Source organism: Rhinopithecus bieti, unplaced genomic scaffold, assembly GCF_001698545.2.
Source record: "Rhinopithecus bieti isolate Rb0 unplaced genomic scaffold, ASM169854v2 scaffold_15296, whole genome shotgun sequence".
NCBI classification, from domain to species: Eukaryota; Metazoa; Chordata; class Mammalia; order Primates; family Cercopithecidae; genus Rhinopithecus; species Rhinopithecus bieti.
The window spans coordinates 1,813,330-1,831,033 of NW_016809075.1; the positions used below are offsets into that span (position 1 = coordinate 1,813,330).

The 17,704-nt window shown below is 39.3% G+C and overlaps 1 protein-coding gene across 1 annotated transcript in view; it reads left to right on the forward strand.

Annotated features, from left to right (window-relative positions):
* The window catches only part of ZRANB3 (zinc finger RANBP2-type containing 3), a 320,084-nt gene that overhangs the window by 300,062 nt on the left and 2,318 nt on the right, over window positions 1-17,704 (forward strand). The window contains 5 exon segments of the mRNA XM_017888482.1: window positions 595-696; window positions 2,152-2,294; window positions 10,730-10,840; window positions 11,873-12,275; window positions 16,408-16,539. Of these exon segments, the coding sequence (XP_017743971.1) occupies window positions 595-696; window positions 2,152-2,294; window positions 10,730-10,840; window positions 11,873-12,275; window positions 16,408-16,539 (891 nt within the window).

Sequence of the window (17,704 nt, forward strand, 5' to 3'; positions counted from 1 at the left end):
GCCACCGCGCCCGGCTAGGGGAGCAAATTTTTAAGTAATTTCTCTAGAATTTATCTTTCTGCCTTCTCTTTACTTCCTTGTTCCTGTAACAATGGACAGGCTTATCATTTGGTGAAGGTTATTCAGACTATTCCTTGATAGCCTTCTTTGACGTGATACTTATGTTGTCAGTGAGTATAAAGAAGTTTATTTGCAAATTTGGGAATGGTTGTGCTACTGTTAACTTCAAGGATATAATATTCTTCTATATTAATTTGCAGTGTATAATTTTATTGTTTTGACATATTTCCAAGATTAGTCAATAGAAAAGAGTATGACACAGCAGTAAACAAAGCATTCCAGGCTGAAGGCAATAACCTCGGGGTAGGCATGGGCAGTGGAAGCACCCAGTGTGGTAGAGAGCCTGCCTCCCCTTCTTGGTTCACAGTTTCTCCAGAGGAGCCATTTTGGTGGACCCTTGTCTAGAATGTGTCACCTCAGCTTTTCTTTTAGGAGACTAGGCATATTGCATCATAATATAATTATTTTCATTTAAAATAGTTGCTAGTGCCTATACAAAAATGGATTGTTAGTGTCTTCCTAATCTATCATCAGGGTGGAAAGCAGATGAGCTGCAATTTCATTCCTTTGGATATAAAATTAGACCTTTGGGAAGATTTACCAGCAAGCTTTCAGCTGAAACAAAATCGCTCACTGGTAAGAATAGTTTTAAATAAAATGGCTTTATTTACTTTAAATAAACTTGTTTTAATCATTTTAATGATCATTTTGAGTTTAAGTTTTAAAAAGCACTTTGTGGCATGTTATAGAGTCAAATCACTGGTTGCATTTTCTTCAGTCTAGGTGGTGCCTATTAATTACCTGGTGCTAAGAATATATGTGAAATCTGTTTCCTTGGCAAATGATCACACTACAGTTGCTGTTTCTGTGGATAGAATCGTTCTCACATTATTTAATTTCTCATTCACAGGATTAGCAACTGTGATATTTGTATCTGCTAGAATCACGTTTTTTCTACTAAGGTTAAGTTCTAACAATGACAAATTCCAAGAGCAGAGATAATACCTTATTGGGTGATTCTTGATTCATTAGCAGAAGCACCAGCATGCAGCTCCAGGCCAAGTTCCTGCCAGGGAGGTCTTAACACTCATCTATGGCTGATTTTCCTTCACTGCCAAGAAGGGTCATCATGCGCAGGGGCTAACCCAGCATGCTGTGTGCCATTTTTACAAGAAAATGGTGATTATTTTTTTTACCATTTGAGTGGAAATGAAGCATTGCCCGTAGGTCAGCTATACCTGTTTTAAATGAAAAGGGAACAGTAAGCTATTTATTTGGAATCATCTAATCCTGATTCTCAGAGGCCCAAAAAATAGCCAGTTATGTATGCTTGACTGGTAACCCTACTAAAAATGTCCCAGATTTATTGATTTTTTTTTTTCCCGTGAAAACTTAGGCATCATTTAGAAGCGATTCTCAGATGTTGCACTATCATTCTGTCACCTAGTTTTGCCTTGACCTCAGCTGGAATATGTACTTCCAGACCTTTTTTGGTCTCAATGAGCATATTATCACTGTTGATCTATGTGTGTTAAAGGCATACACTGCATGTCCTGAAACATGCCTTTAGAGAAGCTTTGGACTGAAAAAGATCTCTTGGCTGGGTGTGATTGCTCACGCCTGTAATGCCAACACTTTAGGAGGCTGAGGTAGGAGGATCACTTGGGCCCAGGAGTTTAAGAGCAGCCTGGGCAACATAGTAAGACCCTGTCTCTACAGAAAATAGATAAACTAGCCAGGTGTGGTGGCATGTGCCTGTAGTCCCAGCTTCTTAGGAAACTAAGGCAGCAGGAGGACTGCTGGAGGTCAAGGCTGCAGTGAGCCATGATCATGCCACTGCACTCCAGCCTGGGCAACAGAGCAAGACCCTATCAAAAAGAAAAAAAAAGTATCTCTTGAGAATGCTGTAGGTAGTTCACAATAAAGATATGAAAACTGCATCAAATTGAAGAAAGCATTAGGTTGTGGAACTCAAAAGCCTATTTGGGGGACATAACAAAATAGCAGTTTTCTGATGTTGTAAATAGGCTGACTTTCAAAGGAAGATGACTGTGAGCTGTTAACTCTTTTTATTATCTCATTTTCTGCCAGATTTTGAGATTTGTTCGAGAATGGAGTAGTCTAACTGCCATGAAGCAAAGGATAATCAGGAAAAGTGGACAGCTATTCTGTAGCCCAATTCTTGCTTTGGAAGAGATCACAAAGCAACAAACCAAACAAAATTGCACCAAAAGGTATGAGTTGTCTTTTTTTAAAATTTTGTACTACATTACTTTTCATGGTTCTTTCTACAGGAGGGTCTGAGGCATCTTTTGGAACTATTAATGAAATCCTGATGAGTTATGAGAAAATTATGCATAAAATCACAGCCATATATTTCATAACAACATAATTATATGTTTAGTGAATTTGATAAAATCTGCTAAAAGAGATCAGGTTGTCCAGATCTTACTCTCCATGAGTCCCATTCATCAACAAAAAGACCAGAGTCACAGGATGGTGCAACCTATGACCTGCCAAGCCTGGGACACTTATTAGCAACAGGAATACATTTTACTCTTAGGACATCAGAGCCTGCCTCTGGACCCCATCTGCTTGGCCCTGCTGTGGGGGAGTATGATACTGTACAGCAAGGGAGCTGGTTCTATTTGAATGCATCACCACCCAAGTAATGGAAGATAACTATAATCAGGTCCATGATTAGAAATGAAATAAAAGGAAAGGTTGACTGTCAGATATTTGTGACTGTTGTGCCCTTATCATTACAGGTTCCTTTCTAATCTCTGTACATTTGATTTCCTTCCTTGCCATCACAATCATCTTTATCCCACTCAAGTCTCCCCATGTGTGATCTCAAATCCCCGTTTTTTGTAAACTCTTTTCTTAGCATGAAGCAAGGATTATCAGGAAAAGTGGTCTGCTGTTTTGTAGCCCAGTCCTTGCTTTTGAAAGAGATTGCAGGCTGGGCGCCATGGCTCATGCCTGTAATCCCAACACTTTGGGAGGTCAGGGTGGGTAGATTGCATGAGCCCAGGAGTTCAGTGATCAGCCTAGGAAACATAGGGAGACCCTGTCTCTATAAAAAAATAAAAATTAGCCAGGTGGCACACTCCTATAGTTCTAGCTACTCGGGAGGCTGAGGTGGGAGGATCACTTGAGCCTGGGAGGTTGAGGCTGCAGTGAACTGAGATTGTACCACTGCACTCTAGCCTGGGCAACAGAGTGAGACCCTGTCTCAAACAAAACAAAACAAAACAAAGAAATTGCGAAGCAACAAAGCAAACGGCAGCATTGGCGGAGAAAGCGCTTTAACTCTTGCTGCCTCCATACACCGGTAATCTCTCTTCATCCTTGTATTTCATCAGTTTGTCAGAGAGGTTTCCTTTCTCTAGCTTTTGCCATGCACACAAGTGAAAAAAAATCCAGGGATTGGCGGGGGAAGCAAGGGACCAAGAACATGGTTGATTAAATAAATTATGATAGTTCCATATAGTGAAAATCTTTCCCACTGTTTCAAAGTATGGCATATAGCACATTTAGTTGTTTGTAAGAACAAGGAATAATACTTATATGATAAATTGTTAAGGGTAGATATAAATTGTAAAAAAAAAAAAAAAGGATGGAGACACAAACTTTACTATTTGCACAACTTGCTATTACTGACATAGAAATTGTCTAGAAGGATACCTTAGAAATTCTTATCACGGCTTTCTCTTGGACAGTGGTTTTCAGTTGGGAGCAATTTGGTCCCCTAGGGTGGTAGTGTCTGGAGACATTTTAAATTGTCTCAAGTAAGGGATGTGACTAGGGAGTATCTAGTAGGTAGAGACCCAGGATGGTGCTGAGAATCCTACAGTGAACAGGATTGCACCCCCCAAAACAGAATTATCCATTTCCAAATGTCTATATTACCACTTGAGAAATCTTGCTCTAGGGCATAAAACTTGAGGATTTGTGGAGGTAGTAGGGACTTTATACTTTATGCCAGGATTACAAACTCATTTGACTAAAAACAAAACAAGAATCACAAATGAATGAATGAGGTCAGTTATAAAACTAGAAAAGGATGAGATATGGGCTGAGACTATGTCAAACAGGCAGATTTGGAACCCATCTGAAGTCATTCAAATTCAGATTTAAAAATAAAATATTGGGCTGGGCATGGTGGCTCATGCCTGTAATTCCAGCACTTTGGGAGGCCAAGGAGGACAGATTGCTTGAGCCCAGAGTTCAAGACCAGCCTGGGCAACATGGCAAAACCCCATCTCTACGAAAAACAGATAAATTAGCCAGGCATGGTGGTGCATGCCTGTAGTCCTAGCTACTTTGGAGACTGAGGCAGGAGGACCACCTGATCCCCTGGAGGTCGAGGCTACAGTGACCCATGATTGCACCACTGCTCTTCAGCCTGGGAGACAGAATGAGACCCTGTCTCAGAAATAAAATAAAATAAAACAAAAATTAGATTAATAAAATAAAAAAATACTGGCTAGCCATGGTGGCTCGCACCTGTAATCCTAGCACTTTGGAAAGCCAAGGTGGAAAGATCACTTGAGGCCAAGAGCTCGAGACCAGACTGGTTAACATAGCGAGACTCTATTTCCACAAAAACCCAAAAAATAGCCAGGTATGGTGGCTCACGCCTGCAGTCCCAGCTATTCGGGAGGCTGAGACAGGAGGATCACCTGAGCCCAGGAGGTCAAGGCTGCAATGAGCTGTGATCATGCCACTGCACTCCAACCTGGGTGATAGAGCAAGACCCTGTCTCAAAATGAGTAAATTTAAAATGCTGTATGAGTACAGTAAGTTAATACTATATGAGTACAGTAAAGCCCTTTGACTAATTGAATTTATCCATAAGTTGCCAGTTTTGGACTCTTGGCCTGAACTCTTCTGTAATGGTTGATTTTTTTTCCCATGGGCATGTGCCATTTTCTATAAAAATACATTTAAAATATATGTGTTACATATTTTTATATATATACACACACACACACACACACATATATCAAAAGCACAATGCCTATTTTATTTTTCCCAATACTTCCAGTCCTCTCAATCTTTCTCATTTTTGTAACCAGTCTTTGTTGACCTTCTCTTTCTCACATGATCATAATTCTCTTCATAACTGAATTTCTAGCTATTTCTAGATATGCCCTATTACTTCTTCTCCATTGGACATGGATGACCACTTAAAGTACCAACTGAGAAAGGTGACTGATCAGATTTAAAAGCAAAAGTCAATTCATAAAACCAAAGTCAGACACACAATGTTATTTATAAAATTATATATAGATAATATATTAAGGATATAACTTGTGTTAACAAGCAGCAGATTAATCAGATTTGTATTTTTTAGAATACAGCAGTATTCTAAATGTAAAAATACATTGTATTTTTTAGCTCTAGCAGCAGTTGGGAGATTAGATCAAAAAGGGCAAGACTCAAAGTGGGGAGATAAGCCATGCTTAGCTTACATTTTTCTATCGCTGCCATAACAAATTACCACAAATTTAGCAGCTTAAAACAACACACATTTATTATCTCACCCTTCTATAAGTAAGAAGTCCAAGTTGGCTGTTACTAGTTTTCTAGTAATGCTCTGGATTTTACAAGGCAGAAATCAAAGTATTGGCTGGCTGGGCTCTAGTTGATAAGCTTGGAAAAGAATTCACCTCCAAGCTCACCAAGATTGTTGGCAGAACTCAGTTCCTTGCAGTTGTAGGACCAAGGTTCCTGTTTATTGCTGGCTGTCAGCTGGACCATCAGCTACTAGAGGCCTCTCTGTGGTCCTAGCACGTGGACCTCTACATATTTCTCCTTGGAATCTCTCTGCCTTCCTCTTCCGCTTTTAAGGGCTCAAGTGATTACATTGGGCCCACTAAGTAATCTCCCTATCTTAAAGTGAGCTGATTAGTAACCTAATTATATCTGTAAAGTCCGTTTATAGCATTATCTAAATTAATGATTGATTAAATAACCTGGGGACAGGAATCCTAGAGGGTATCTTAAAATTCTGCCTACTACACAAGTTAAAAGACTATTCTAGTATATCTGGAGAAAAATGATGAGGATCTATATTAAGTGATTACAATGGGAATCAGGAAAGAGAATGAAGAGAGCTATTAAGGAGGTATGTCTAGAGACTTGGTGACTGATTATAGAGAGGCAGAGAGAGAGAGGCCCCCAGGGAAACCAACTTAGCAACATCATAAAATGAAACCTCTGTACCTGTAGCGGGGAGATACTATCAGGAAGCATTCTGATTCTTGCTGCAGAACCCAAAGTAAGTCTCAGTAATTTGGAATAACCATGTATCTCTGAAAGCAAATGTGAAATATGCTGTTGAACAGCAGCATTGAGTGGCAGTCTGTATGAGGACCAGTTAGACACTGTCCTATCAATTTATTTTCTAGAGAAACTGAATCAGAGAGTCTCCACACTTAGAAACATCAGGCTCAGTAAAGAGTGAGGTATTAGATTGAAAACTGAAACTCCCCAGACCCTCTTTTTGGCGCAGCTTTCAGATTGACAGCAGCGACATTCTACTTCCTAAGCAGGAGGTTGGAGGATTTCTCTCTTAAAAGTATTGAATGGTTCTGAAAAAAGACCTATAGTTAACTGACTTTGGGCATTCCCCCAAATGCAATGGCTAGGTCTCCAACCAGATGATCCGCCAGTGATGTCCACCAGTTTGCAGGCCCCATCCAAGCTCAGAGCTTGCAGTCAGCTTTTAAATATCTTACTTTTACATTTGAATGGAAGCCAAGATTACCAGCCATTGTTTTGGTTACCAGTACCATTTATCAGAGGCAGGCCTAATTCACTTGGAGCCCTGTCATGTTTAGGATGCCAATTGTTTAATCTCTAGTTATAGCTGAGCTCCAAAGCAGGTCAGAAATCCAGAGCCCAAGATTGTGTTCATTGATGTGGGCCACTTTGCAACATACACTCTTCTTGCAAAAATTGCTATCTTCCACTCCCGTCCCTATCCAGGAATTTGTTTACCTTCTCTATTTACTAAAATTGGGATTTACCATAATCCTTTTGGGAGTTGGTGAACTTCCTCGCAAACCTCAGCAGAAAATTAAGTATTGGCAACTTGCAACTACATTTGAAAAGTTGTCAGCTCCCTTTTTTGGAATTGGTTCATCTGTTTCTTGTGGTTTCCAAAAATTTATTCTTAAACCTCTTGTAGGAAAGCAAAAGGTTATTTTAGTTTCTAAATCTCTGACTAGATTTCTCAGCATCTTTTAAAGTTACTGAATTAGGTTTTAAGCTTTTAAACATTGAATAATAATACCTCAGGCAAGGCTTAATATCCCATTGCCCCTAAAGCTAGGAAGCTTTTGAGTTCATTTAGAATTCACAGAAATACTTTCCCGAGTGCATTTTCCAAGGGAATAAAATGGTTGAAGAAATTGTTGGAGGTGGGGCCAGAGAAGGAGGAAGTTTGGGAACTAAAAGGGCAAGTAAAAGAACTCTACAACAATTTACTGTGCTTTAACTACTACTATGGCCCAGACTGGAGCACGATGGCTTAATTTCCTTTTTGCTCTAAGAAAGACATGCAAGTAGAGTGCAAACATGTGAAAAGATATTCCCCCTTACTCTTAATAGGAATGCAAATTTTAAAATCTACAATGAGATACCTATCACTATTAGCAGAGACTTTAAAAATGACATTGTGCTAGTGAAAGTGAAGAAACAGATACTCTTATTCATTGCTGGTGGACACGTACACTGGTATAACCTTAGAGGAAAGACATTTGTCAAAATCTACCCACATTTAAAACACCTAAGACCTTTGACCAAGGAATTCTATTTCTGGGGATTTATTCTACAGATACATAATGTGTAGAAAATATCATATATAATGATATCTATTGCAGCATTGTTTGTGATAGCAAAGACTGGAAACAACCTAAATGTCCATTTATCAGAGACTGATTAAATATATGGTTTATCCATATAATGGAATAACATGGAGCCATTAAAAAGAATAGGGAAACTATTAATCCTAATAAGGAAGGATCTCTGAGAAGCATGTTTTGGTAAAAAGAGCAAGGTGAAGATTAGTGTATATGCTATGCTATTTTTTATTTCTAAAAATAAAAAGTATAATGAAGAATGAGTGCTAGTGGGTACGGGTATCTTTTGTTTTGTTTTGTTTTGTTTGAGACAGGGTCTCAATCTGTTGCACAGGTTGGAGTGCATTGGCACGATCTCAGCTGACTGCAACCTCTGCCTCCGGGGTTCAAGTGATTCTCCTGCCCCTGCCTCCCGAGTAGCTGGGACTGCAGGTGCACATCACCATGCCCGGCTAACTTTTGTATTTTTAGTTGAGACAGGGTTTCACCATGTTGGCCATTCTGGTCTCAAACTCCTGACCTCAAATGATCCACCCGCCTTGGCCTCTCAAAGTGCCAGGATTACACACATGAGCCACTGCACCCAGCCTCGGGTTTCTCTTTGGAGTGATGAAAATATTCTGGAATTAGTGGTGATGGTTGTACAACCTTGTGAATATACTAAAATGTACTTAATTGTAAACTTTTAATTGGTGAATTTTATGCCATGTAAATGATATATCAATGGAAATGCAAAAATAAGTAAATAAAAGGCATACACCTATACTCAGAAAAGAAATACACTATTTATTTATTTATTTATTTATTTATTTGAGACAGTCTCTCTCTGTCACCCAGGCGGGAGTGCAGTGGTGCAATCTCAGCTCACTGCAGCCTCCATCTTCCCGGGTCAAGTGGTTCTCCTACCTCAGCCTCCCGTGTAGCTGGGATTACAGGCACACACCACTATGTCCAGCTAATTTTTGTACTTTTAGTAGAGACAGGGTTTCACTATGTGAATGTGTGAAAAGATATTCCCCGTTACTCTTAATAGGAATGCAAATTTTAAAATCTATGATGAGATACCTATCACTATTAGCAGAGACTAATATGTTGGCCAGGCTGGTCTCGAACTCCTGACCTCAGGAGACCCACCCACCTTGGCCTCCCAGAGTGCTGGGATTACAGGTGTGAGCCACCATGCCAGGCCAAAAATAAACTATTTCTAAAATGAGCCAGACACGGTGGCTCAACCTGTAATACCAGCACTTTGGGAGGCTGAGATGGGCTGAGACGGGCCTCGTGTGGTGGTGCATGCCCGTAATCCCAGCTCTGGGAGGCTGAGGCATGAGAATAGCTTGAACCCAGAAGGCAGAGGTTGCAATGAGCCAAGATAGTGTCACTGCACTCCAGCCTGGGCGACAGAGTGAGACCCTATCTCAAAAAATAAAATAAAATAAAATAAAATAAAATAAATTAATCAGCCTTTCTGCAAAGATGAATTCACATGTCTGTGAGAGATAGGGAAATATACTATTTCTCTAATGATATCCAGAGTTCCTAAAAGATCTTTTGGTCTAATTGGTGAGGGACATATTGTACACATCCCAGGGATGTCAGTTAGACTCAGTTACTGCTGTCTCAGTGTGATGGCTTCCAGAAGACATGCAACGAAATGACTCAAGGTCATTTTGAGTCAAAATAAAATAAAAACAAAACTGGCAACAGAGGTAACTTTTGGGGAGGGGCAAAAGGAAGAAAGGAGTGAGAGAGAAAATTACTCATCACCATAAACACACTTGTTTGCCTTTTGAATTTAGAACCATGTGCTTATATCACCTAATCAAAAATGAATAAAATAGTTTATTTAAAAAAGGAAACCTGTTTGTTAAATCTATCCTAATAACATAAAGCAAATTTCTAAAATTTTACCTACAATTGCACAATTCCATTTTGATTGAACTTTAATTTTATTGTCAAGCTGCCTAATTAAGAAGCACTCAATAATATTAAGAAATTCATGTTTAAACTAATTTCCAAAAAAATCTATAATAGGTGTAAACCACCAGAGAAAGTAGGCCAATTAATATAATTGGAAGGAATTAATTGGGTAATTGCATTTCACCAACTTAAATTCCCCCATCACCTTTAATTGGAATAACTTCTCTTTACTTCTAGTCCCTGAACCATTGTGTGGTATTGTTAGTGTTGTGTAATAAGGTTCTGAATCCCACATCAAGAGTGGCTTTATTTCTGTGGAAGAATCCATAAACCCTGTATGGGCTGATAATAAGGGAAACAACCTTCAGATTACAGAAGATGTGATTGAACCTGGTTAACTGAAAAGAAACTCAGTTTACCCAAACACTGATACACTATTATAACTGACTAAGGTGATTTGGAGAAGCCTTGAAGTGATGGCCAAGAGGGAAGTAAAATACAGTTAGAGATTTTCTGCATAGCTTGCCAAGCAGTTTCCTTGAGGCTGTCAGTTGTGCGTGTATTTGATCATTTCTTATTCTCACACCCACTCCTTTTTCCCCTAAATGAAAATTGGTCCAAAGGATATTCAGTGACTCTTGGATTTCTTAGAAAAAGAAATTTGAGACAACTAATTTGGAACTAAGAAATGTGTTTCTCACATAATGAACACCAAGATAAAGGGTAAAAATTCCATTTTCTAACTTGAGTTTTAGCATAGTGAATAGAATTGTGCTTGCTTTTTCTTCTATTGCTTTTGCAAGGAACAATGTGAACATGCAATAGAGATTCTTTTTTTATGAGATAGAGGGAATCTATTTAACATATCATTGTTTTAGATACATAACCAAAGAAGATGTTGCCATAGCCTCAGTGGATAAAGTGAAGAATACTGGGGGCCATGTCCGTCTGATCACAAAGGAGTCCAGGCCACAGGATCCTTTCACAAAGTAAGGTTTTTCTACTACTAGTATATAGTAGTACTAATTCCACTCCTTTACATTCTGATATTCACAATAATGTCTCACCTTTGCGTGACCACTTTAGAGGTTACAAAGAACTTTCACAAGATAGTAGCTCTTCAGTTGTCCTAGCAACCTGTTGAGGTACCTGGTGTCCTCATTTTAAACATTAGAGATGAGGAAGGACACTGAGACCAGGTGGACTAAGTAACCTGCCCCAGGGCTTGGGGGTAGATGCCAGGAGATCTGAAGTTAAATCTGGACTCTGTCCCTCAGTCTTGAGCTCCATCATTAGAAGTCTTTCTTTTAACTCTTCTAAAAAACAACCATGGAAAAATAGAGCAGCTGTTGTTACTTCCCAAGTAGGACTTTCTAACAAAATTGAGTAGTGTACCTTTTCTTTTATTCTAACAAATTGAGCACATATCCTATCATGTTTTGTATCCTAGCATGTTTAATTTCATCAACTCTGCGTTTACCTGTAGGAGCAAGTCTTCTGTTCTAATTCCTATCAGCACTGTCAGGTATTTCACTCTGTCACTTTATGGCTGTGACTCTGTTTCCTGTGAGCAAGCAGAGGCTGGAGGAGAGAGTTTGTAATGACCTCTGTGAGCTAATGAGGTGTGTGACCCCATATATTTAAGGAGCAGGGTAGCCGCTAAGCTTTAGTTGGGGTTTTACATTAGCCTGTCCTTTCCCAGCCTGAAGAAGCATTTTCTAACAGCTTCTCCAGATGTTTCACATGTTTTCATGTTTCACATGTTTCCAGATCATTTAACACGAGAGCATCTAAATTCCCAAGAGACGCAACATATTTATATTCAAATTAATTTTTGTAACACACCATTCTTCCTTACATGGCATGGCATATAGAGTGCTGACTATAGCTATTTTATTTCTACACTGTGATCCGTGTTTACTATTTATCCGTATAGAAACTTTGATAACCTTTATATGAAGCAATTACTATTTAGAGTATTCATTCATTATTTACCTATTCAGTGTTTTTTTCAATTGTAGAAAATTTCTTGAAGATGGAGCCTGCGTCCCATTTCTAAATCTATACACAGTGCAGGCAGATCTCACTGTGAAGCCCTCTACATCCAAAGGCTATTTGCAAGCTGTGGATAATGAAGGAAATCCACTTTGCCTTCACTGTCAGCAACCCACTTGCCAGACTAAGCAAGCGTGTAAAGTGAACGCTTGGGATTCACGGTTTTGCTCTCTGAAATGTCAAGAAGAGTTTTGGATTCGATCTAATAACAGCTACCTGCGAGCCAAAGTATTTGAAACTGAACGTGGTGTGTGTCAGCTCTGTAATGTGAATGCACAAGAACTCTTTTTACATCTTAGAGATGCCCCTAAAAGTCAGAGGAAGAAACTTCTGGATGCTACCTGGACTTCAAAGCTCCCATTAGAACAGGTAAGTTATAATCATGTGATAGATAGAAGGCAGCATTGTACTGAGTAATGAATATTGACTCTCTAACTTTATTTTTTACATTTTAACATGGGAATATTCAAATATATAAAAGGAGAGAAAATAATGGACCCATATCTCCATCAGCCAGCTTTAACAGTTTCCAGCATTTTGGCATTGATTTTCGTCTGCCATTGACTCACTTGTTTGTTTCTCCTAGAATATTTTATTTTATTTTATTTATTAATTTTTTTTTTTTTGAGACAGAGTTTCACCCTTGTCACCCAGGCTGGAGTGCAGTGGAGTAATCTCAGCTCACTGCAACCTCTGCCACCTGGGTTCAAGTGATTCTGGTGCCTCAGCCTCCTGAGTAGCTGGGATCACAGGCATATGCCACCACGCCTGGCTAATTTTTGTATTTTCAGTAGAGACGGGGTTTCGCCATGTTGGCCAGGCTGGTTTTGAACCCCTGACCTCAGGTGATCCACCCGCCTCAGCCTCCCAAAGTGCTGGGATTACAGGCATGAGCCGTCACGCCCGACCATCTCCTAGATTATTTTAAAGAAAATTCCAGACATTTCTTTTCACTCTTGAATATTTTCATTCTGTATCTCTCACAAGAAAAGACCTCCTTCCTTCCTTCTATCCTTCCTTTCCTCTCCCTCCCCTCTTCCCCCCTCCCTCTTCCCCTTTCTCTCTCTCTCCCTTCCTTTTCTCCTTTCCTCCTGCCCTCTTTCCTGGTCCTCATTTCCTTTCCTCTCTTTGTTTTAAATATAATCCCAGTACGAGTTATCACACCCAACACAATTACAGTTCCTTAATTATACTAAGTCTATGCTTGATTTCCCAGGTTGTCTCAAAAATGCCTTTTGCCAGGCTCACACCTGTAATCCTAACACTTTGGGAAGCCAAGGCAGGTGGATCACCTGATGTCAGGAGTTTGAGACCAGCCTGGCCAATATGGAGAAACCCCATCTCTACTAAAAGTATAAAAATTTAGCCAGGCGTAGTGGCGGGCACCCATAATCCCAACTACTCAGGGGCTGAGGCAGAAGAATCACTTGAACCTGAGAGGCGGAAGTTGCAGTGAACCAAGATCACGCCAGTGCACTCCAGCTTGGGCAACAGAACAAGACTCTGGCTCCAAAAATAAAAATAAAAAAGCATTTTATAGTTACTTTGTTCAAGTTAGGATCAAAATTTCATGCACATAGTATATTTGATTATAATGCTTCTTATGCTTCATTTAATCTATAATAGCACCCCATTCCTTTTTTATACTATCAATGGCTGAATATACTGGATCATTTGCCATTCTGGATTTGTCTCCCTGTATCTGCAAGGTATTGTTTGACATGTTCTTCTATTCCCCCAATTTTCTGAATAATAATTGTAAGAGTAGTGTATCTAGAGGCACCTATGGTCTGGCGATTCCCCTTTCCATATGTTAATATTGAATGACAAGGGGCAGACAGATAACCCAGAAATGTAGTCCATCACAATCAGAAGGCTATGTATGTGTATATACACTCACATACATATATGTGTTCATTGCATTGAAAAATGTAATTTTAATACACCAATTTATGACAAATTACTATTTATAGCACACTATCATCAGTATTCACTTTCATTTCCAAAATTCAGTTGGATTTCTAATCTTGCTATCTGAACAATTCTAAATTTCAAAGTAGGCCAGGCTTTGGCTCATACCTGTAATCCCAGTACTTTGAGAGGCCAAGGTGGGAAGATTGCTTGAGCCAAGAGTTATCAGCCTGAGCAACATAGTGGAACCCCTTTCTTCCAAAAAAAAAAAAAAGAAAAGAAAAGTTGGCCGGGCGCGGTGGCTCAAGCCTGTAATCCCAGCACTTTGGGAGGCCGAGACGGGTGGATCACGAGGTCAGGAGATCGAGACCATCCTGGCTAACACGGTGAAACCCCGTCTCTAAAAATACAGAAAAACTAGCTGGGCGAGGTGGCGGGCGCCTGTAGTCCCAGCTACTCCGGAGGCTGAGGCAGGAGAATGGTGTAAACCCAGGAGGCGGAGCTTGCAGTGAGCTGAGATCCGGCCACTGCACTCTAGCCCGGGCAACAGAGCAAGACTCCATCTCAAAAAAAAAAAAAAAAAAGAAAAGTTAACCGGGTGTGGTAGCATGCATCTGTAGTCCCAGCTACTTGGTTGGCTGAGATAGGAGCATTGCTTGAGTCCAGAAGGTCAAGGCTGCAGTGAGCTGTAATAGTGCCACTGCACTCCAGCCTGGGCAACAGAGCGAGACCCCATCTCTAAATAAAATGTAATTTTCTAGTGTGCTTAATTTAAGAAGAATCACCCCTCAGCCACTGTCTGCCCACTAAAATATTGGATGAATTCCTTCCAGTTAGACAAATTATGTATTTTTATTTACCTAGGACAATGTTGCTGAATGATGAGCAAATGAATTAATCAGCATTTCTGCAAAGATGAATTAGCATATCTCTGAGAGATAGGGCAATACACTATTTCTCTAATGATATCCAGAGTTCCTGAAAGATCTTTTGGTCTAATTGGTGAGGGACATATTGTACACATCCCAGGGATGTCAGTCAGACTCCAGTTACTGCTGTCTCAGTGTGATGGCTTCCAGAAGACATGCAACAGAATGACTCAAGGTTATTGAAAGCAACATGTCCAGGAATGCAGAAGTAATATAATAGACATCCAAAACAAAAGTGCTCTGAGAATAAGGAACACAATAGGCTCGACTTAGGTAGGACTAGTTAGAGAGTGATTTTATACATACACACTTTTTTTTTTTTTTTTTTTTGAGATTGGGTCTGGGGTCTCACTGTGTTGCTCAGGATGATGTTGAACTCCTGGACCAAGCGATCCTCCTGCCTCAGCCTCCCAAACATCTGGGATTACAGGCATGCACTACCACATCAAGCGATTCTTTCAAGAGGCGGGCAAATTTAGGATATCGAAGAGTGGCCCCAAGTGATTCGCCTTACAGTTGCTTGGAAAACTAAAGAAGCATCTTCTGAATTATTGAGTCTGTCAGAGTGGGGGCTGCTCAGAGAGAAGGAATTGGTTTAAAAAGGCAAAACCAAAATGGATTTTTTTTCCTAAGACTCTGCCATTTGCTTGATGCACAAGACCGCCATTTGTAGTAGCTTCTTACAATGCCAACCTCAAAAACAAAAATCAACGTATTCTTCTAACAGTAGTTGGGAAGTTCAGCACAGAAGAGAAGATAAGGCAGGCAGTAACAAAGGTCAGCTGGACAAAGTTTACTGCTCCAACTTGCTGCCTCTTGTGACTCCTCATGGGCCAGCACTATTGATCAGGTCATTGAGCCTGACACGCTTTCTTAAACAGGCTTTATACAAAATCATGGGTTCCCAAGGCCAGCAGCCATTAAGTTGAAGGAAATAAAAGCAAGTGCCACACTCATCTCTGTGATACTTAGACAACTGCATTGCCATGGTGTGAATTGGTTTTACTACCTCAGGTAAAATGATAAAATACATCCCATCTTAATGTAGGTTATCACTGATTAAATATAAAATGTGTATATATGGACTGGCCTAACTAAAGGCTACTTTAAATGGTCATCTTGAATTATTCCAAATATGCAAGTTACAGATATTTGTTCTAGAAATTTCATTCCAGTTCACGTAACTTGGAAAGTTCTCTGGTGAATAGTATGAAAGTTCTAGGTAATAGCTATTGACATTAAACTACCATTGTGTAGTAACAAAAGCATTTAGGTCAACAATTAAAGATTATTTGACTCAGTAGTATTGAGAAGTTTTACATTTCTAACCTATTGTTATTCTTTTCTTAGATTTGGTTTAGTGAATATGTAAACTAACTTACAGGTGCAGAAAACCAGTTTTCCCAATCTGTCAGGAGTCTTGGTAATTTATATTTTCTTGTAATTCTTTCAAAATGAGGTAAGGGAGAAAAAAAACACATCTTATTGCTTTCAAACTTCGAACAGAGGGTTTTCTTCTACTCACAATAAAAGCTATACAAAGCTCTCCTGATGTGTTTTTGCCCATGATTTTCCTGTATAAACATGATTGCACAATGCAAAACCAACAAACACTTCTTGCAGTATATGTTGAAAATTGCTTACTTGTATTCTTATTGCAGCTAAATGAAATGATAAGAAACCCAAGAGAAGGACATTTCTGGCAGGTGGATCACATCAAGCCAGTGTATGGGGGAGGAGGACAGTGTTCCCTGGACAACCTGCAGACTCTCTGCACAGTCTGTCACAAAGAGGTCAGTGAAGCTCTCATATAGCTTTGACTGCATCCTGAGAAGTCAGATGGAAAATTGTGCACACAGGTGTGGAAGATTATGTGGATAAATTTATCCCTGGTCTGAGATTCGAGGCGCATTTTACTCCTTTCATCATCTAACACTTGCCTTTCCTCTCAAGGCCCGTGTCACAGATGCAAGAAAAGCTGCTTCCCTTTTCATTCATTCTAGGACCAAGACATTTGCACCATGACCAAGAAAGAAATGAATACAATTTACATATTGTCTTGATGAGACCCAAACTGGAAGTTTGGTGAATTAGGGCAGTGATACATGTTTGCATATAACTAAGGATATCCTGAAATATCTGAAAACATTGATAAGTTATCTCTAGGACCAACTCAGTTCAGCATACAAAGGTTTCATTGCTGGCCAAAGTATGAAACCAATTAACTCTGCCCCATCTTTTGGTAGTTACTTACCCGTTGCTTAGAATGAGAGGAAAAAAACACATACTATTGTTTATCTACCAGGATACATTTTTTACAGGCAGTCCAGTAAAAGGTAATGGGATTTACCTGTTGAGATCATCTTAGAAATATTCAGTATGCAACTTTGTATTCAACTTTTTTTCAGTTACAGCAAGATCTAAGCATTTCTCATGTTCTCTAACCATTCATAACTTATATCATCTAAAATGACTGCATAATACAATATTCTATTGAGCATATCTCTACTGTGGTTTACTTAACCATTCCCATACTGATTTATACTTATTTAAATTTTTCTGCTTTTATACATCATGCCACCAAGCACACTTTTTGTAAACAAAACTGTTTTCTTCATTTTGAGGTCATTCATTAAGGTAGATTATCATGTGTAAAAATCACTGAGTCAAAAGTATTTGCATATTTTGACAATGTAGGATTTTCACCAAACTGTTTTCCAAAGAATTTTACTCATTTATGACACCAGAAGCCCATTTAACTGCCACTGGGTACGGTCAGTGGGTGCCATTGTGGTGCAAGGGGAGAAAGGCCTGAAATTGTTTTGTTTGCTAAAGACACTAATGTTTTAAAAAGATGCTAATCAGTTATATTTAAACTGTTGAGAACTATTTCAGATCCTTTGCCAATGTTTATAATATATGAACTCTTTACTACTCTTTTTTTTTTTTTTTTTTTTT